This window comes from Ruditapes philippinarum, unplaced genomic scaffold (genome assembly GCF_026571515.1).
Source record: "Ruditapes philippinarum isolate M1 unplaced genomic scaffold, ASM2657151v2 ctg1017_1_1_1_1, whole genome shotgun sequence".
NCBI lineage: Eukaryota > Metazoa > Mollusca > Bivalvia > Venerida > Veneridae > Ruditapes > Ruditapes philippinarum.
In genome coordinates, this window is record NW_026859308.1 from 86,784 (window position 1) to 106,688 (window position 19,905).

A 19,905-nucleotide genomic window follows, 5' to 3' on the forward strand; every position below is an offset into this window, starting at 1 on the left:
TAATACTTAAGTTATTAATAATGACCTTAACCTTTGACCTTGTGACCCTAAAATCAATAGGGGTCTTCTACCTTATATGGACAATCATCCTAAGGAGTTTATATATTGTGGGCCAAATGGAACTTTAGTTATGCTCCGGAAACTGTTTTCGATTTTAAGGTGATAGTGACCTTGACCTTTGACCCCAAAATCAATAGGGGTCTTCTACCCAATATGGACAATCATCCTTTGAAGTTTGAATATTGTGGGCCAAATGGAACTTAAGTTATGCTTCGGAAGCTGTTTTCAGTATCAAGGTAATAGTGACCTTGACCTTTGACCTTGTGACCCCAAAATCAATAGGGGTCTTCAACCTAATATAGACAATCATCCTATGAAGTTTGAACATTGTGGGTCAAATGGAACTTAAGTTATGCTACAGAAACTGTTTTCAGTATCAAGGTAAAAGTGACCTTGACCTTTGACATTTTGACCCCAAAATCAATAGGGGTCTTCTACCCAATATGGACAATCATCCTATGAAGTTTGAACATTGTGGGTCAAATGGAACTTAAGTTATGCTACGGAAACTGTTTTCAGTATCAAGGTAATAGTGACCTTGACCTTTGACATTTTGACCCCAAAATCAATAGGGGTCTTCTACCCAATATGGACAATCATCCTATGAAGTTTGAACATTGTGGGTCAAATGGAACTTAAGTTATGCTCCGGAAACCAAATTGCTAACGGACAAATTGCCAACGGACGGAAACTGTTTTCAGTATCAAGGTAATAGTGACTTTGACCTTTTGACCCCAAAAACAATAGGGGTCTTCTACCCAATATGGACAATCATCCTATGAAGTTTGAACATTGTGGGTCAAATGGAACTTAAGTTATGCTCCGGAAACTGTTTTCAGTTTTAAGGTAATAGTGACCTTGACCTTTGACTTTTTGACCCCAAAATCAATAGGGATCTTCTACCCAATATGGACAATCATCCTATGAAGTTTGAACATTGTGGGCCAAATGGAACTTAAGTTATGCTCCGGAAACCAAATTGCTAACAGACAAATTGCTAACGGACGGAAACTGTTTTCAGTTTTAAGGTAATAGTGACCTTGACCCTTGACCTTTTGACCCCAAAATCAATAGGGGTCTTCTACCCAATATGGACAATCATCCTATGAAGTTTGAACATTGTGGGTCAAATGGAACTTAAGTTATACTCCGGAAACCAAATTGCTAACGGACAAATTGCTAACAGACGGAAACTGTTTTCAGTATCAAGGTAATAGTGACTTTGACCTTTTGACCCTAAAATCAATAGGGGTCTTCTACCCAATATGGACAATCATCCTATGAAGTTTGAACATTGTGGGTCAAATGGAACTTAAGTTATGCTCCGGAAACTGTTTTCAGTTTTAAGGTAATAGTGACCTTGACCTTTGACTTTTTGACCCCAAAATCAATAGGGATCTTCTACCCAATATGGACAATCATCCTATGAAGTTTGAACATTGTGGACCAAATGAAACTTAAGTTATGCTCCGGAAACCAAATTGCTAACAGACAAATTGCTAACGGACGGAAACTGTTTTCAGTTTTAAGGTAATAGTGACCTTGACCCTTGACCTTTTGGCCCCAAAATCAATAGGGGTCTTCTACCCAATATGGACAATCATCCTATGAAGTTTGAACATTGTGGGTCAAATGGAACTTAAGTTATGCTCCGGAAACTGTTTTCAGTTTTAAGGTAATAGTGACCTTGACCTTTAACCTTTTGACCCCAAAATCAATAGGGGTCTTCTACCCAATATGGACAATCATCCTATGAAGTTTGAACATTGTGGGCCAAATGGAACTTAAGTTATGCTCCGGAAACCAAATTGCTAACGGACAAATTGCTAACGGACGGAATCTGTTTTCAGTATCAAGGTAAAAGTGACCTTGACCTTTGACCTTTTGACCCAAAATCAATAGGGATCTTCTACCCAATATGGACAATCATCCTATGAAGTTTGAACATTGTGGGTCAAATGGAACTTAAATTATGCTCCGGAAACCAAATTGCTAACAGAGACGGACGGACGGACGGACGGACAGACGCCAGGGGGTATAACATAATATGCCCTTTCGGGCATATAAAAACTAGAGGATGCTTTTGTAAAAAAGCGCATGTCTCCCCCACTGCTGAGAATAACTGTGAATGGAAACAGGAATGGAAATGGAGATAAGATAATGTAAATACCCGGTAGTCACTTCAATGAAGGCTGTCTATGGATGGTTTCTATTGTAAAGGTTGTATGAGAAGATGTTGGTAAACTGTTTGTTTTTAACCAGGTATTCAATTTTGAAAATCCTGGTTATTCAATCAGCGTATGGCAGGCGGGCGTCAAACGAAATTGCTCAATAAGACCAATCATCCTATGAAGTTTGAGGGTTGTAGGTCTAAAGGAACTCTAGTTATCATCCGGAAAGGAGAAATTAACCAACGGTCGCTGTGACCTTGACCTTTGACCTACTGACCATTAAAACAATAGGGATCATTTGATTAATAAGACCAATCATCCTATGAAGTTTGAGGTCTGTAGGTCTAAAGGAACTCTAGTTATCATCCGGAAACGAGAAATTGACCCACGGTCAGTGTGACCTTGACCTTTGACCTACTGACCCCAAAAACAATAGGGATCATCAGCGCTATAAGACCAATCATCCTATGAAGTTTGAGGGCTGTAGGTCAAAAGGAACTCTAGTTATCATCCGGAAACGAGAAATTGACCAACGGTCACTGTGACCTTGACCTTTGAACTACTGACCCCAAAAACAATAGGGATCATCTGCTCAATAAGACCATTCATCCTATGAAGTTTGAGAGCTGTAGGTCAAAAGGAACTCTAGTTATTGTCCGGAAACAAAGAATGGACGGACGGACTGATGGACTGACGGACGGACAGGGCAAAAACAATATGTCTCCCCCCAGTTTGAGGGTTGTAGGTCAAAAGGAACTCTAGTTATCATCCGGAAATGAGAAATTGACCAACGGTCACTGTGACCTTGACCTTTGACCTACTGACCCCAAAAACAATAGGGATCATCTGCTCTATAAGACCAATCATCCTATGAAGTTTGAGGGCTGTAGGTCAAAAGGAACTCTAGTTATCATCCGGAAACGAGAAATTGACCAACGGTCACTGTGACCTTGACCTTTGAACTACTGACCCCAAAAACAATAGGGATCATCTGCTCAATAAGACCAATCATCCTATGAAGTTTGAGGTCTGTAGGTCTAAAGGAACTCTAGTTATCATCCGGAAACGAGAAATTGACCAACGGTCACTGTGACCTTGACCTTTGAACTTCTGACCCCAAAAACAATAGGGATCATCTGCTCAATAAGACCATTCATCCTATGAAGTTTGAGAGCTGTAGGTCAAAAGGAACTCTAGTTATCGTCCGGAAACGAAGAATGGACGGACGGACTGACTGACGGACGGACGGACAGGGCAAAAACAATATGTCTCCCCCCGAGGTGGGGGAGACATAATTAATGCTCGTCTGTTACAAATTTTAAGTTAAAAAGAGGCATAACTCCAAAAATATTGCTTTCAGAATTATGCCATGTGAGAAGCAATTCACAAATATTTTGCATAAGGAAGTAACTGTGTATTTTAGAAAGTTCATACATATGGTAACCACCAAACTTACAGCTTTAAGATTTTTAAGCTCAGTTCTCATAAGCTCGTCAACCTGAACTCGCACTTCCGTCTCAACCTCCTTTCGTTTTTCTTCCTTGATCAGCTCAGAATCGTGTTTTTGAGGGAAATTCTCAGACTCGTTACGTGTCTGCCAAACACCTGCAATGAGATTATAATTTCTTTGTTACAGAAGATCCCGCAACAGAATCGTAAACAGAGAAGTAAGGTACCCAACATACTCTAAAGTAGTATTTATATACATGTAAACTTTTTTTTTAGTTTAACACTGACATTTTTAGACTGGTGGAGGAAGACCTCTAGTTGCCCTCTGTATGCAAGCACCTTTAAAAAAAAACATTAAGTAGACTAAATTGATTATGACTTTTACTCATCAATGACCTTGACCTTGAAGAATGTTCACAGGTGTTTTTGCTTTATTTGCAATTACCTATGTATTGTCTTCATATTCGTGCACAGCAATCCTTCGGATATTGAGACACTAATGAAAATTTAATTTACCTTAACCTTGACTTTAATTTGACCTTGACACTTAAGGTTAAAACTAGTGTATTTTGCTAGAATTGTTGGTAACTAAGTTGTTATTTATTTATGGATTTGATTCATATTTGGACAGAAGAACAATTATGAAAAAACCTGTATGTTGTATAATTCAAAATTATTATTGACCTTTGCCTATTTATACAAGTATATCAAGTTGAAAGGGGGTGTAACTGTACAAAAATGATTCTCAGGGTAATTTCCCCACTGAATGGAAGATCCCATTTCCAATATGAACAAAACATGAAGTTAGAAGTGAACATCTTCAACATCTTTAAATGAAATAGATCTTAAGGATACCCACCATTTGAGAAATAGATTCTAATGATGATAGTGATTTAAAAGAAATAAATAAATCAGACCTTGCAAACACTTACGGATACAAAGTGCAACATTCACAACTCATACACAAGTACATATTGTAATAAAATGAAAAAAATATTTGTGTATTGCAACAACATCCATGGACTAACAACATTAATGAACATTGTCATTTAAAAACTTTAAAGTCATCTTACTTTACTAATATGTAAAATCAGATATTGTCACAGAACCAACATTTTCATGTAATCAACATTTTGGACTAAGTGGAGAATTTTAATTTTTACAAATTTCTATTTTTTAATTTTGTTAAGTTTATATGGTACATTGTAACATAGTGAACATTTATAATGGAAATTCTTCAATTCGCTGAAAAAAGCAAAATTTAGTCCCCACAAATTTATTTTTGATTTTACAGTAGTCACACCCAAGTATCCACTTTAAACAGTGACTCAGATTCCATATATTTACGTCTACAACAAATGGCAGCCAAAGTAAGATTCTTATAATCTTTCATATAATGATTCTCATTACAAATGGTTTAGCCTTGAATTATCTTATATTTGTATAGTGTGTCTCCCTCACTCAGCCCCCTGTTGGTGACTCCCCTCACTACACCATTTCCCACATAATATTCATGCAGTGTATAAATTACACACCACAACACTAAGGACAACACTATTACACATCTTTATACTTTTGTACCTTTGTACACTTCTGTTGCTTCATTAACTGATGGCACAAATTTAGACTGGTTCATCCGCCAACCTTCTTCTTCCTCCTTTTTAGAGAGCATGTCATAAAAAAAGTATGAATTGAATTATCAAAATAAGAATAGCATTTTAGCATAGTGAATACCTTTGAATGACTCAGTTCCGTCATTTACAGATGGTACAAAGTTTGATGGTGCCATCTTCCATCCCTCCTCTTCTTCCTAAAAATAAGACAATTACATTTAAAACCATAATAACAGTCTGACATTTCAAACCATAATAACAGTCTGACATTTCAAACCATAATAACAGTCTGACATTTCAAACCATGAAACCAGTCTGACATTTCAAACCATTGAAACCAGTCTGACATTTCAAACCATATAATAACAGTCTGACATTTCCAACCATGAAACCAGTCTGACATTTCCAACCATGAAACCAGTCTGACATTTCCAACCACAAAACCAGTCTGACATTTCCAACCATGAAACCAGTCTGACATTTCAAACCATGATTCCAGTTTGAAATTTAAACCATGATTCCAATCTGACATTTCATTATTTAAATTTGAACAAAAGAACTTTGAGATATTGCAAGGCATATAAAAGAGTCTAATATTAGTCTTGATATAAATTGTAGTAATTAAATAACATTGTGTGGTGTAGTGCACGTGTAATACTATATAAATATTCATTGTACAATATAAACTACATCTTTAAAGGGTTTAAAGCTATATATCTTCTATTCTATCACTCCATGTGATTTTGTCACTATAGACAAAGAAAGAAAAAAAAAACGCTGTTTAATTGCCAATAAACACTGGTTAGGGACTACTTGTATATGCGGCTTTTATGTTTTCACCCTCGATTGTATAGTTTACAAAGGCTTTTAAAGCAACAATAAAAAGCATTTTTATTGATATTTTCAGTTTTAATAATGTTTCCTTTTCATACAATACCGAAATAATATCTCACATACAGTAACGCCACATATTTGATCCATATCAGTAAATAAATATTTTGACAAAACAGCGCCAATCCGTAAGCAGCGTTATGACGTCATCGTAAGTAAACAACTCATTCATAAACAAGCTGACATTATTTCATACATACAAGAATGATAAATGGGGCACTGATGTAAACACAATACGACGTAAGTTTTTATTGTTGAAAACTTGATAAAATAAGGTTTTTTCTTATTATTTATTTTGTTTAATAATTTCTATATCTTTGCAACAGTAGGGTGCGAAAATCGAACAGCGTTATACGAAAACCCAAAGTTATTTCCGCTTGAAAAAATAACATTTTGATCTTCCTTATTTTATTGTGATAGACTTGAAATAACATCGGCCTGAGAGGTGTATATCCGCTAATTAACACCGGTTTTGTCGTTTTGATGCGAAATAATTAACCACTCAGGCCTATGGCCTTCGTGGTCAATTCCTACGCATCAAAACTCCAAACCGGTGTTAAATAGCCAACATACACCTCTCAGGCCGATGTTATTTCTTAAATGAAACATTTTTATAAAATTTATCAACATATTGCATGCATAATCTTGATTCTGGAAAGAGTTGTTACATAGAATGTCTCTCTTATTTAATGCACACGAATATTATATGTGAACATAATAAAATGTTCTGGAACAAAACATTATTCTACTTTTTAAAGAAGTGTTATAACTGTTTAGCAATGACTTTGTGCATGTGCCATTCACTACTAGGGCAATTGTAACTACCATATTTATTACAAACAAACATTTTGGAAAAAAGTCGATTACTTAGTATTTACCTATCATAACGCAGGTTATAAAATTGATTAGCTAGCTTTATAATAAATATTGTTTCTCAAGATATTAAAGTGACGGTAAAACTGTTTTCCAATAATAAAGAAATAGCAATTATCAAAGTACTTAGGTAAGTAAAAATAAAGCAAATATCAGATTAAATAAGAGTTTGTCTGTATCATCGTAATGTTTTAGGGTTCTCTGTCTCAAAATGAAACATAGGAAGGAAAAGAAGTTGTATATAATCTCCATACTGTCATATATCCATATGTCAAGTTTCATAAAAATATATTCAGTGCTTTTTTAGTAGTTATCATGGAATCCAGATTTTGCAGACAGACGGAGACACAGAGGGCAAACATAAAGTCCTCTCCAATTAAACTTGTAGGGAACTAAAAATGTTCTAGAGATGAATTATTATATAAAAATCAAACATATTACATGAAACAACAATTTTACCATTCAGAGATACTGGTGATTAATTTTAATCCTAACCATGCTAAATAAGAATAATGGACTTGCCCCTTGGTCTTTGAATTTGGAGAATTTGGGACTGTTCATTGTTTATGTTAAGGGGTGTTTTATTACATTGAAACAGTAAGTACAGTTTAAAGCTAGCAGTATATATAGACTTCTCCGGCTGCACAAAAGTGACTTTCAGCCTGGCTCCACATTGGTGGAATATGCTAGCATTCTAAGAGTTAACCTTTAAAGGGACTCCACAGAGGTGCTTTTTAACAAAACTGGACTGAAAATCTTTTTTTCAAGATTTATGTACCATTTGAAGGTCTACCAGTGTTTTTTTCTTCTTATATAACTGATACCGGAAAACGGCACCAATAACATTTGTGCATACTTCTAGAGCATTTACTTCAATTCCTTCTTTTGAAATACATATTTTAATTTTGAAAAATGACCAAAAAATAAGGAGTATTTAAACACGTTTAAAATACCATTTTCATTTTAACTATGAGTATAAATTTCTTTAACCTTTTATTATTACATACATTATTTTTCAATTTTATGATTTTAAGGCTTTACAAACTAAGTTGAGTTCCTATAACATGCTGAATTTCTTAAAAAGATTTGTCCAGCTTCAGTTTTTGGAACTATCCATTATCAATACTAGGGATATCAAGATGAAAATTTAAGTCAACCAACAGTATAGAGCCTGGTCAGACTGCGCTGATGTGCTGACTGGCCTGGCTCTATACTAATGGAAAAAACTAATCACTTTAGTGTTCTAGAAAGTAAACAGTTAAATTACTGGTACAACATGATAGGAAATCTCACCGATAAGTCCTTTAATATTACAAAAAATAAAAAAAGTAAATAAATACAAATAATAAATCTGATAAAAAATCTGTATATACATGTACAACATTGTTTGCTCAGCAATTTATTTAAAAAGAAACAAAACTTTTTACAAGTTTTAAAATATTTAAAACATCAGGCAAAGAGAATATTCAAAATAAAGAACTCCTAAAAATATTTCTACCGATAAGAAATGTGAAATACAATGCATGAACGATTATTTTATTTTTACATTCTTGTCAAATGCACACTGATTCCTATAGGAAAAATTGTAAGGATTGTTCCGGTCCTATCGTAATAATAGTTTTTGTCCTATTGTAATAATTGTTCTGGTCCTATTGTAATAATTGTTAAGGTCCTATCATAATAATTGTTTGGTCCTATTGTAATAATTGTTTTGGTCCTATCATAATAATTGTTCCAGCCCTATCATAATAATTGTTTGGTCCTATTGTAATAATTGTTTTGGTCCTATCATAATAATTGTTCCAGCCCTATCATAATAATTGTTTGGTCCTATTGTAATAATTGTTTTGGTCCTATCATAATAATTGTTCCAGCCCTATCATAATAATTGTTTGGTCCTATCATAATAATTGTTCCAGCCCTATCATAATAATTGTTTGGTCCTATTGTAATAATTGTTCAATTCCTATCATAATAATTGTTCTGGTCCTATCAAAATAATTGTTCAGTCCTATCGTAGTAATTGTTTTGGTCCTAACATAATGATTGTTCTGGTCCTATCGTAATAATTGTTCTGGTCTTATTGTAATAATTAATCTGGTTCTATTGAAATAAGTATTCTAATCATATTAAAAAATGAAAATAAACCTCGTCATCGCCTCCTTTGCCCTTTCCTTTCTTTCCCTTCTTCCCCTTCTTATCTTTTTTGTCCTTCTTGTCCTTTTTCTTCTTTCCTTTCTTCTCTTTTTTGCCTTTCTTTCCATCTTCCTAATAAAAGAAGCAAAAATGTTTTCTTACTGCTTACTCAACTACATTTGAGAAATAGAATATATGTTATAAAGTTATCACTGAACTATAAGGTCATAGAGTTATCACTGAACTACAGCTTGAAAAGTTATCACTGAATTACAAGTTCATGAAGTTATCACTGAATTACAAGTTCATGAAGTTATCACTGAATTACAAGTTCATGAAGTTATGACTAAACCGCAAGTTCATGAAGTTATCACTGAACTACAAGTTCATACAGTTATCACTAAACTACAGCTTGATAAGTTATCACTGAATTACAAGTTCATGAAGTTATCACTAAACTACAATTCATGAAGTTATCACTGAACTACAAGTTCATACAGTTATCACTACAAGTTCATACAGTTATCACTAAACTACAAGTTGATACTGCTATCAATGAATTACAATTACATATAGCTATTACTGAACTGCCATTGATATAGTTATCACTAAACAACAAGTTGATACAGTTATCACTGAAGTAGAAGTAGATAATATTATAATTATCACTGAAGTAAAAATTGTGCTGATTATTACTCTAGGTTTTAATTTTTTGCATTGCTGGGGTAAAAATTAATATTGAAATTTGATAAATGACACAGAAATTATTTTTCACCCGTAACCTGCTGGAATAAAAAGTGATTCTAATCGCCTTTGCCACCAGTATAGTCAGATCAGCTTGGAATGTCTGAGAAGTCAGATAAGTCTAAAAAAAGCTCTAATACTGCTGGTAGCTCAATTTTTGTACTTGATATTGAAATCCCTTAAACTTTGAAAATACTCTTCTGAATTCAAGACATGGGTAAATATCAATTACACAATATACCAAAGATTAAGTGTTAAATAAAGAGTGGTCAATTAAAAATATATCAATGAATGGGATTATACAAAAAAAAAATCATTCCAAAAATTCCATGTCCTATGTACAGAAAAAATAATTCTGAGCTGTGCTTAAGAAAACAGTTTTACAGTGTAAACAGGTGCTTACAAAAAACAAAAATTATGGTACCACATAATTTCTGGGCTCTTATTAATGCATATACATATGATATGTTATTTTGGTTTTGGAGTGATATATGTGGATTTATTACCTGCTAAGATTTTATATCATCCGAGCCGTTAGGCGAGGATGATATTTTATCTTGGCAGGTAATATATCCACATATATCACTCCAAAACCAAAATAACAATTTTATAACCCTTCCCCTGCTGAGTTTAGACGATTTTTTAAAAAATCATTGCTGTTTCAAATGAAACGTCGAAATAAGATTCCCTTTAGGGTACCTCTTCATCACAACATGACGTCACATAAATACATGACGTATTTTTCCCGAACCTAACGAAAGTAAACAAAAGAAAAGTAGTAGTCTATTGAACGCACTTTTTTGTAATTAATATCAAGCTTTCACAAGGTCATATTTGTTTTCAATACTGATGGGAATATGTATCATTACTCTACTTTGGTAAATATTTATCATTTGACAGTTAAAAAGTGCTTGTAAATCGGAATTTACACCGCGTACAATCGAACCGTACGCGCATCACCTCAGCTCATGTTGTTTACAATGTTGGGTACCCAACGGGGAAATTTAGTGTGTATATTACCCGTCTGGCTCGGTTATATCAATTTCTTTCGAGTGATCAATATCCAATCAAAAAGGCGGAAAAATTCTGGAAGGGTATGAACATGTATATTGTACATGTTTGTTAAATTCTAACTTGCTGCATTTTTTTTTAACTTTTTTTATCACATGTAGTCATCATTGCATGTGGGTTCTAAGCAAAGCAAAAAAAAATTAAACCTTTATCCTTAAGCACAAAAATGCCAAATATTATACTTTATAACATTTACTTCCTAATTGTATAGTTTATAACTCCACTTTATAAAAGAAAAATCTTGAAAGATAAAAAACAAAACAAAAAAACCCTGCTGAGTGCCATATTATATGCTAGGCCAGACCCTTCATAACATTAATTTCTTATTGTACAATTAAACCTCAACTTAACAAAAAAATACCTTTAAAAAAAAAAAACTGAGGGTTTGGCAGATACACCAAGTGACTTGGCAGTTTGGCAGATACACCAAGTGAACTGAGGGTTTGGCAGATACACCAAGTGAACTGGCAGTTTGGCAGATTTAAAAACAAAGACACCACGTGAACTGGCAGTTTGGCATAGAAGTTAACACATCAGACAAGTATTTTATTGATCACTAGCCACGTGGGTTAAAAACCCACGTCAGAGCCAATCCTATGTTTCCTTGAGAAAGAAACTTTGCACACATTGCTCAGTATTGATTGGTTCCAGGAAAACAGATTAGAAAATTCATGTCTCTATAAGTTTATAGCTTTCTATACAATCAAACTAAAATAAATTCTGTATAAACAAAGGGAGCAAAGACTTATACAATATATATATTCACAAGTGATGTGAGCACATGACTTTCTCTTGTTTTTGATGGTGAAACAGAAATTTTTAAAAACTTGAACATCAGTTTAAAGTGCACCAAGAACAAAATGAATGACAACACATGATCTTATCACATGACCTGTCACATGATCAGATTACTACCTCGCTGTCGTCCCAGTCCGACCACGTACTGGTCGTAGTGTTTGTGAGTGAGGACACAGCTGATTGGTGACGTTTTAAGTATTGCTGCTTGCACAGAAATCAAAAATATATATATATTTTTTTTCTTATGAAAAATATATTACAAAAAGACTGTAGTTTTAAAGTGCAAATGTTATTTTTGTATCCCTGAAAATTAAATTGAAATTACACTGAAATAGTCAAAAATCAACAATACATGCAGAGCACTCTTAAATACAAACAAAGTATTTACTTCCTTACTGGAAACTGCAAGTCTTGAAGATTGATGAATGTTCATTGTTTATGAAATATATAACCACTAAATATGACAATATGTGTAGATTGATGTACATGTATCTTGAACCATAATGTATCAATGGAAAGTCCTAGATTAATTGCTAATTTAACATTAACTGGCTAGGTACATTTCCTTGCTCACCTCAATGATGATATATCAACTGATTAATATTAATAGATTTGCTAATTTGTCCTTTTATGGCTAGGAACAATCCATATTCACCTTATCTATGATAAACATGAAATTAACAAATTAGAAAGTCCTAGATTATTTGTTAATTTAAAATTAATTAGCACATTTAGGTTCGTTTCCCTACCTTAACTTTGATATATCAATTGATTAATATTAACAGATTTGCTAATTTGACATTATCTGTTTAGGAACCATCCTTGTTCACATAAACTATGATAAACATTAAATTGGAAAATAAGAGAGTCCTAGATTTTTGGCTAATTTGACATAATCTGGCTGGGAACAATCTATGTTCACCTTAACTATGATAAACATTAAATTAAAGATAGAAAGTCCTAGATTATTGGCTAATTTAAAATTACCTTTCCTGCAAGTTCCGCCTCAACTTCGGCAGGATCTTTCTGTTTAAATATAGTCGCTGACCCTCCATCATCTTCATCAGGGTATTCTGGGAATTTTCCGGTTGCATCTCTGTTATCAAAATAAAGTATTATTATCGATCATCTTATAAAATAAACTTCCAAAATCAGCTATAGTGAAATCATTGAAGAAACTCACTGAGGTCTAAATCTTAAAACCATAAAATTTTATTTTCTTTATAGATCACATGTGGGAGCATAAAACAGAAGGAATGACAAAAGATGATTAAGAAAAATACTCAAGAAATGAAGTGAAAATCTTTTTTCGGTAAATTTATGATAACTGGAAACAATAATCTGCCCACAATGATGATACTATGACCTAGAAACAGAGATAATTTGACTTCCTCAAAGTTTACATTTGATCGAAATATTGGACCATTATAGACCATATTTCACAATTCTGACGGGGAATAGTTACCTGCATTCAATAAACCATTGTCTAATCTGGTCCATCATCGTCTCCTTCATGTCGGGACCCTCTGTCTCTCTGATTTTATCCTTCATTGTTACAAGAGCCTGCTGGTATTCATTTTCATGCATTTTTTGTGTCAGGCGACGCTGCTGCTCTGTCTTAACTGCCAGTGCTTGAGGAGTGTTCTTCATACTAGGTGGTTGAGGGGGAGGAGCCTATTTGTAAGGAAGCAAAGTAAATAAATAAGTAAATAATGTAAACAGTTTGCTACCTTGTGTTTTTTAACTTTTTTAGCTGAATTTTGTGATTTTGTTGAATTTGTTTTAAATGTCAAAGAAAAGAAATATTGATTATCTAATCTCCAGATGAGATTCTGTGATAGTTTATGTTAAATTCATGTTTTGCATTGAAACATTTGATTACATCCTCATATCTGCAATTATTTGTAGTTTTCTATTTAAAACTGATTATTAGTATAGCAGTTTTTATGTTACAACTGAAGTGTGAAAATATGTAAGTGTCCTGCTTTCTTTAAAAGATACCACTGCAGTTTTGTGAAAAATGGGAAAAAACTGTTTCATAAAATAACAATGACAGACAATCAGAGGTTGTCTTTCTTTTCTAATCAGTATTCAACCTATCTGCCTTATTTTATTTGATACAGACAGAGAATTTGGTAAATTTTTACTATGACAAAGGACAAGAAGCTTTCAAGTGTTTCATGATACTGATTTTAAAGCTGCATGCCTCCTGATGAGCTATTTTTGAATATTCTGATTTCCTTTTGGTAATTTTCGTAGATCTTATGTGTCATTTGCATTGCATAATTTTTTTTTCTTTGTTCACTTAACAATATTTTACATTTTAATACATTCTTAAATAATTTATGAAAATTAGCCATATCTGGAGGCATGCTGCTTTAAAACCTCTTCAGAAAAAAGAAAAATGAGCCGTGTCACGACAAAACCAACATAATGGGTCTGCGGATGCGCAGGCTGGTCTGGATCCATGCTGGTCGCAAACGCACTATGTTGGTTTTGTCATGACACGGCTCAAATGGCTTACCATTCCAATAAAGATCATTTCTTCCTCTCTTTCTTTCCTAGTTTTTCTTCTTTGAAAAAATCCTTTCCAAACCTGTACAGGATAAATTAAAATCATACCTTATAAGTTTTCAAACTTAATAAAGGTTCTTTAAGACAAGCTGTATGTACATGTCATAGGTCAAGTAATCTTCCGACATGCTTCACACTATTCCCATGTTCTCAGTGCATTATTAGTTATTCTAACACGACCCGCATTTTTCCCTATTGAACATAGAAGAACCGAAAGTGTGTGTTATTATGCTATACAAGAGCTGTCTGTAGGACAGCAACGCTCGACTATTCTTAGTGCTTGATTGTAAAAAAAAATGCTTGATACAGTTACCTCCTCCTGTTTACAGGTTGGGGTAATGATGGTGAACAAGTGTGCAAAGTTTCAAAGCCATATGTCAATGGACTTTGAAAATATTTGAGGTATTTCAAAAACTTTAACGTAAATTCTAAGTCCAAAAAGGGGCATAATTCTGTCAAAATGATTGATACAGTTACCTCCTCCTGTTTACAGGTTGGGGTAATGATGGTAAACAAGTGTGCAAAGTTTCAAAGCCATATGTCAATGGACTTTGAAAATATTTAAACTATTACAAAAACTTTAACATAAGTGGTTACGCCGACGCTCGGTGACTGCAATAGCTCTACTTATTCTTATCGAATAGTCAAGCTAAAAATCACTGTTTGATGTTCTATATTTAGACATGTGACGTAATCATTATACTCGTGACGTAACCACTTAAAATGTGACGCGCTGACAATAAGTACGGACACAAATCAGGCGCAATTCAGCTAATTATCATGTACGGGCAGCATTTATTTTTTGTTGATGTCGTGTTAGAATCAAAATAATATATCCAAATCGGTGATTTTATTGCTTGATAACATCACTGTTTGTCGTTCGGATGTGCATCATTATATCACTCGGGCTACGCCCTCGTGATATAATTCCCCGCATCCGAACTCAAAACAGTGATGTTATTGAGCATTAAATCACAGTTTGGGATATATTATTTCTTAATTAAAGGATATATAGATGAAAAAGTAATGTTTACATGTCAAATGACTTCAGATGTGTCATCAAGAAACAAATCTATGTTATTATTAAAATAACATCTCTGCTCAATGATATTCAATATTTTTTATACTATGTACATTTGCATCATTCAAGTCTGCTTCCTGAAACTAACAAGCACTGGTGTCATAGGAAAGAAACATGGTTGTAACACCAAAAAGGATTCTAACCAATAGCTCCTTGGTTAAGAGGCAAAAACCATAACCACTAAGCTTCCCCTTTCCTTGTCTAAGGTTATATAATGTTGACAGGAGTTCAATAGTAAATTCCATCATTGCCAATGAAAAAGACTGACCCTTGTAAAGTATGTAGATTTAAATTATTACTTCAATTTTTAGTTTTATTCAAGTATATAACTAAATTTCATAACATTGTGTACACTAAACTGTGCAAAAAAATGAAACCTTCATATGTTTTATGCAAGTAATTTAACACAAATGAAACTTGATTAAAAGGACTGTGGTATACCTTCTGAATTCTAGTTGCAGCTACATCAGGGTCAAGTGTTGGAGCCCCTCGGGTCTGCGCCTGTCGCTCAATCTCCTCCTGTCTTCTGATCTCTCTCATAAACTTAGCTCTGAGACGACCTTGACGTGCCCTTTCATGTATCTGTACGAGACGTATAGCCTCCTCAAACGACATCTTAACCTCTTCTTTCTAAATGTAAATAAAACCTTTTCAATGACTATTCAAAGAAATTAAAAGATTTGGAGGGTAGAACAACACATCAAAACACAAGGTTGGTTTATATATTTTTCTAACTATATTCAAAGAAATCATTTAAATACCATAAAATTAATTTTTTTTAAATGACTAAGGTTATAAATTCTCAGATATCAAAATATTCTACATTGATTTAAACTAACTTGTTACTGTATAATCTTTGATTTCCATGCTTGATTAAAAAGTTAACATCCATTTAAATAATAGACAAATAGTTAATTTAAATAATAGAGAAATAATTGATTCATAATCTTATCACTTGGAGAATGGAATGGCAATAAAAACATCTGAATGTTTATTCCTGCTCTAAATACCCTGAAAAATAAATGAAATAAGCTTGTGTTTCTTTACAGAAATGAATCTTAACCAATTGACATACTAGATCTTTGTCCTGTGGTCCAACTTTGGTAAGAATTTGTCCAAGCAACTTTTCTCTTTCCTTCAAAGCTTCATTTCGTTCATTTATAAAGTATTTGGGAATTGGGATTTCAACATCGTTCTGAAATTACAAACAAACAATAAATGACTAAAAATATTTTATCAAAACATTTCTGAAACAATATATTCAAAAGCAAACATATGGTGGACATTAAACAAAAGATTCTCCCAGCAACTACATGTATAATAAATATGTTGATTGTTATAATCATAAATGAAGCATCAAGATTAAAGTCTTCTTATCAATAATGTATATCTACACAGCTTAGTATTTAAAATGAAGTAATCAGTCTCAAATATAAATATTTTTTTCTCATGGTTAAAGCAATAATGAAAATGTATTAAAGTAATCCATTTTTAAAGGTATATAAATAGAGTGATAGCCAAGGCACTGCATATTTAAGCCCTATTCCGGTCAAAACCATAATCCTCCCGTGTTTCCTAATATAACACCAGTACAGGTAAGTTCCAGGTAGTGGACACCAAACTGATATATAGAAGTTGCAAAACTTGTGTCTCTGTCAAGCTAAATAAATATGTTTGAACAGAACTTTTTACAAAATATATAAAATCTTTAATACTAAATTAACCGAAAGAAAACAGTAACTTTTGATTTTTTCAAAAACTCTTTAGTTAATCCTTACAGGCGTAAGTTTCAGATCAGAGAGCACATCATCAAAGTAATGGTACTCAGAGAATTCTAGATTGACCATCTCGTGTTTCAACTCCAGTATTCGTCCCATTGTCCCATCCAGCACATGTCTTAATACACGTCTTTTTTGAGGGTGTACAATCTGGTCATAGCACATCTCAAGGCGACGAAAAATCTGTATGTACTTAATGTACATTGTTGCTAAAAGCTGGAAAGCTGCCAAACGATCCTGTGGAAAGACAAATAATGACAGTGTATATTATGTTATAAGCAAGACTTGCGTAAAATAACTTGTGCTTTATGAAACTTCCTAATTACAGAGAGACTGGGCTATTATTTCAATAAAAATAGCAAGAAATAACTGTGTACATACTATGCAGGTTTTTGAAACCTCTGATCACCACTTTCAAAATTCCATTTTATTAAAAAGTTTCGCCCACTGTTTTCTCGTTAAGGGCAAAGCAAGTTTTTACTTGGTGACCATATGCTGCTATTCATGGAATGGCACTAAAGTGTCGCATTGAAGCTTCCATGATCACCTGTTATGAAAACATCTGCAGATGTGTCTTAATTCGAAATTTTGCAGTATATACTTTGTGCTTAAACCATCTATATTTGTACATTACATATGAGAACCAAAGAAAGACATATGAATGGAGGAGGCAATATCTAGGGCTGAGCGAGAAACTGGTCCATCTTTAATAAATTATATAGAAATAGAAGCAGATGAAAGACCAATTTTGCTCTCAACCCTTGACAACTAGGAAATACATTTATTATAACAACTTACCCTTTCTGGCTTGGGTGGCTCTGCTGGCATCTCTTGGACCAGAAGGTCCATGAGAGCAGACTGTGCCTCTGTCCATTGTTTGTTGTATGTACTGAAAAATAAAACAGATAAATATTTATAGTCTTTAACACTATAAACTGTCATGTTTGTTTTTAATGTAAACATTTCCAGGAATAAATGCATAGATTACTCTTGAAAAGAAACATTTACTTTCAGAAGATATATAATCAATTATTGTTTGGTGTTGTTGTTTTTTCCTGAAAACGTTTGTTATATTTTTAGGCTGAGCTTTAGTCTTAGATCTCTTGATCTAATGAAAATAGTACAATAGAATTTATTCAATCATTGCATTATCTATAAGTAAGATAAATACAGAAAAATTTCTCAGAGACAATTTGGTGGTCACCTACATGTTACGATGTAGCTTATTTTCTAGTTATCTGTGACTTGAATTTGATAGTTTGTTATTTCAGATTATTGAAGTCTTTCAATTAAAATGAAAATCTTTGTGTTATAGATAGCAAACACAATATTGCAGTAGGAAGCATTTAATGTGGTATACGTGTCTGTTGTATGTCTACCTTTTTTATTGAATGGGGTGGGGTTGTGTAGGAGGTGGAGGCTTTTGAGGGCTCTTGTAAGAAGCTGATATAAGCAATGGAGTGACAAATAAATTGAATAGTCTTTTTTGTGCCCAATCTTAATTTTAAAAGTTAAATCATACAATAGAATATTTTAATACATTGTATCTACTGGTGGCCATGATTCCCTGGACAGGGCTGAATTTAGGGCACCAGACGATACTGTTTCTTTTTGAGTAACTTGGCTCAAATTCTCAGTAGATTATGCAGTTATACGAAAATGCCAAAAATATAACAATAAAGGGGTGACATGAAACATCTAGTGCGGAAAAGAGGCTTATAACCAGTATCTTGAAGACATCTTAAATTTAAGCAACACTGATGCCAAAAATGGTCACAAGGCCAAAACTAAAAAGCTGTACTCCTTAATTAAACTTTCAAAACAAGAAACATCTGCTACACCCCCATTAAAGTATGAAAATAAATTTCACCATGATGATTTTTCAAAGGCTGCAGCTTTAAATAAGCAATTTTAGTCAGTCTTTAGCCTGACACTTCTCCCCTATCCCTTGTGTCCTTGTGTAAAATGAACCTTAAACATGATCAATCTGTCCCTTCTACGCCAGATATCCCAAAATGAGCAAAAGAAATGGAGAAACTTCTCAATAACCTAAACTCTCATAAGGCCTGTGGTCTAAATAAAATTAAACCAATTATTCTCAACACACTTTCCAAAGAGCTGTCTCCAATCATAGAAGTTATCTTCAAAAAGTGCATTGATGAGGGCTTATTGCCATCCCTATGGAAGTCTGCCATGTAGCCCCAATCTTCAAGAAAGGCAATAGGTCAGTCCCTGCCAATTATGGGCCAATATCCTTAACATATGTTTTGTGTAAGGTTATGGAACACATAGTTTCCTCTTCCATTTTTAAACACTTCACCAGCCATAACATCATTTACCACCTCCAACATGGTTTCAGGGAAAGAAGGTCATGTGTTACGCAACTTTCTATGTTGGTAGATAACCTAGTCACCTCAGTATATGAGAAGAAAAAACAAGTAGATCTGATTCTTTTAGATTTCAGTAAGGCTTTCGACAAAGTCAGTCATGAGAAAGTACTGCTGACAATATATGACTACGGTAACGGAATCAGAGGTCAAAGTCTAAAATGGGTAAAAGTTTTCTAGATAACAGGCTGTTGTGCTAAAAGGCAGCCCCAGCGGACATGTCTCTGACATCCTAGTTTTCCAGCCCCTGTTTTTAACATTTTTAAATATTTTTATCCT

General features: G+C 33.6%; 1 protein-coding gene across 1 annotated transcript in view; it reads right to left on the reverse strand.

The window, feature by feature from the left end:
• The window catches only part of LOC132756013 (dynein regulatory complex protein 11-like), a 32,055-nt gene that overhangs the window by 11,633 nt on the left and 517 nt on the right, over positions 1-19,905 (reverse strand). Inside the window, exons 2-11 of the mRNA XM_060746958.1 lie at positions 18,038-18,128; positions 17,240-17,476; positions 16,537-16,656; positions 15,903-16,091; positions 14,331-14,402; positions 13,272-13,480; positions 12,794-12,902; positions 9,206-9,325; positions 5,415-5,490; positions 3,688-3,836 (exon numbers count right to left, since the gene is read on the reverse strand). Of these exons, the coding sequence (XP_060602941.1) occupies positions 3,688-3,836; positions 5,415-5,490; positions 9,206-9,325; positions 12,794-12,902; positions 13,272-13,480; positions 14,331-14,402; positions 15,903-16,091; positions 16,537-16,656; positions 17,240-17,476; positions 18,038-18,128 (1,372 nt within the window). The remainder of the gene's footprint in view (positions 1-3,687; positions 3,837-5,414; positions 5,491-9,205; positions 9,326-12,793; positions 12,903-13,271; positions 13,481-14,330; positions 14,403-15,902; positions 16,092-16,536; positions 16,657-17,239; positions 17,477-18,037; positions 18,129-19,905) is intronic.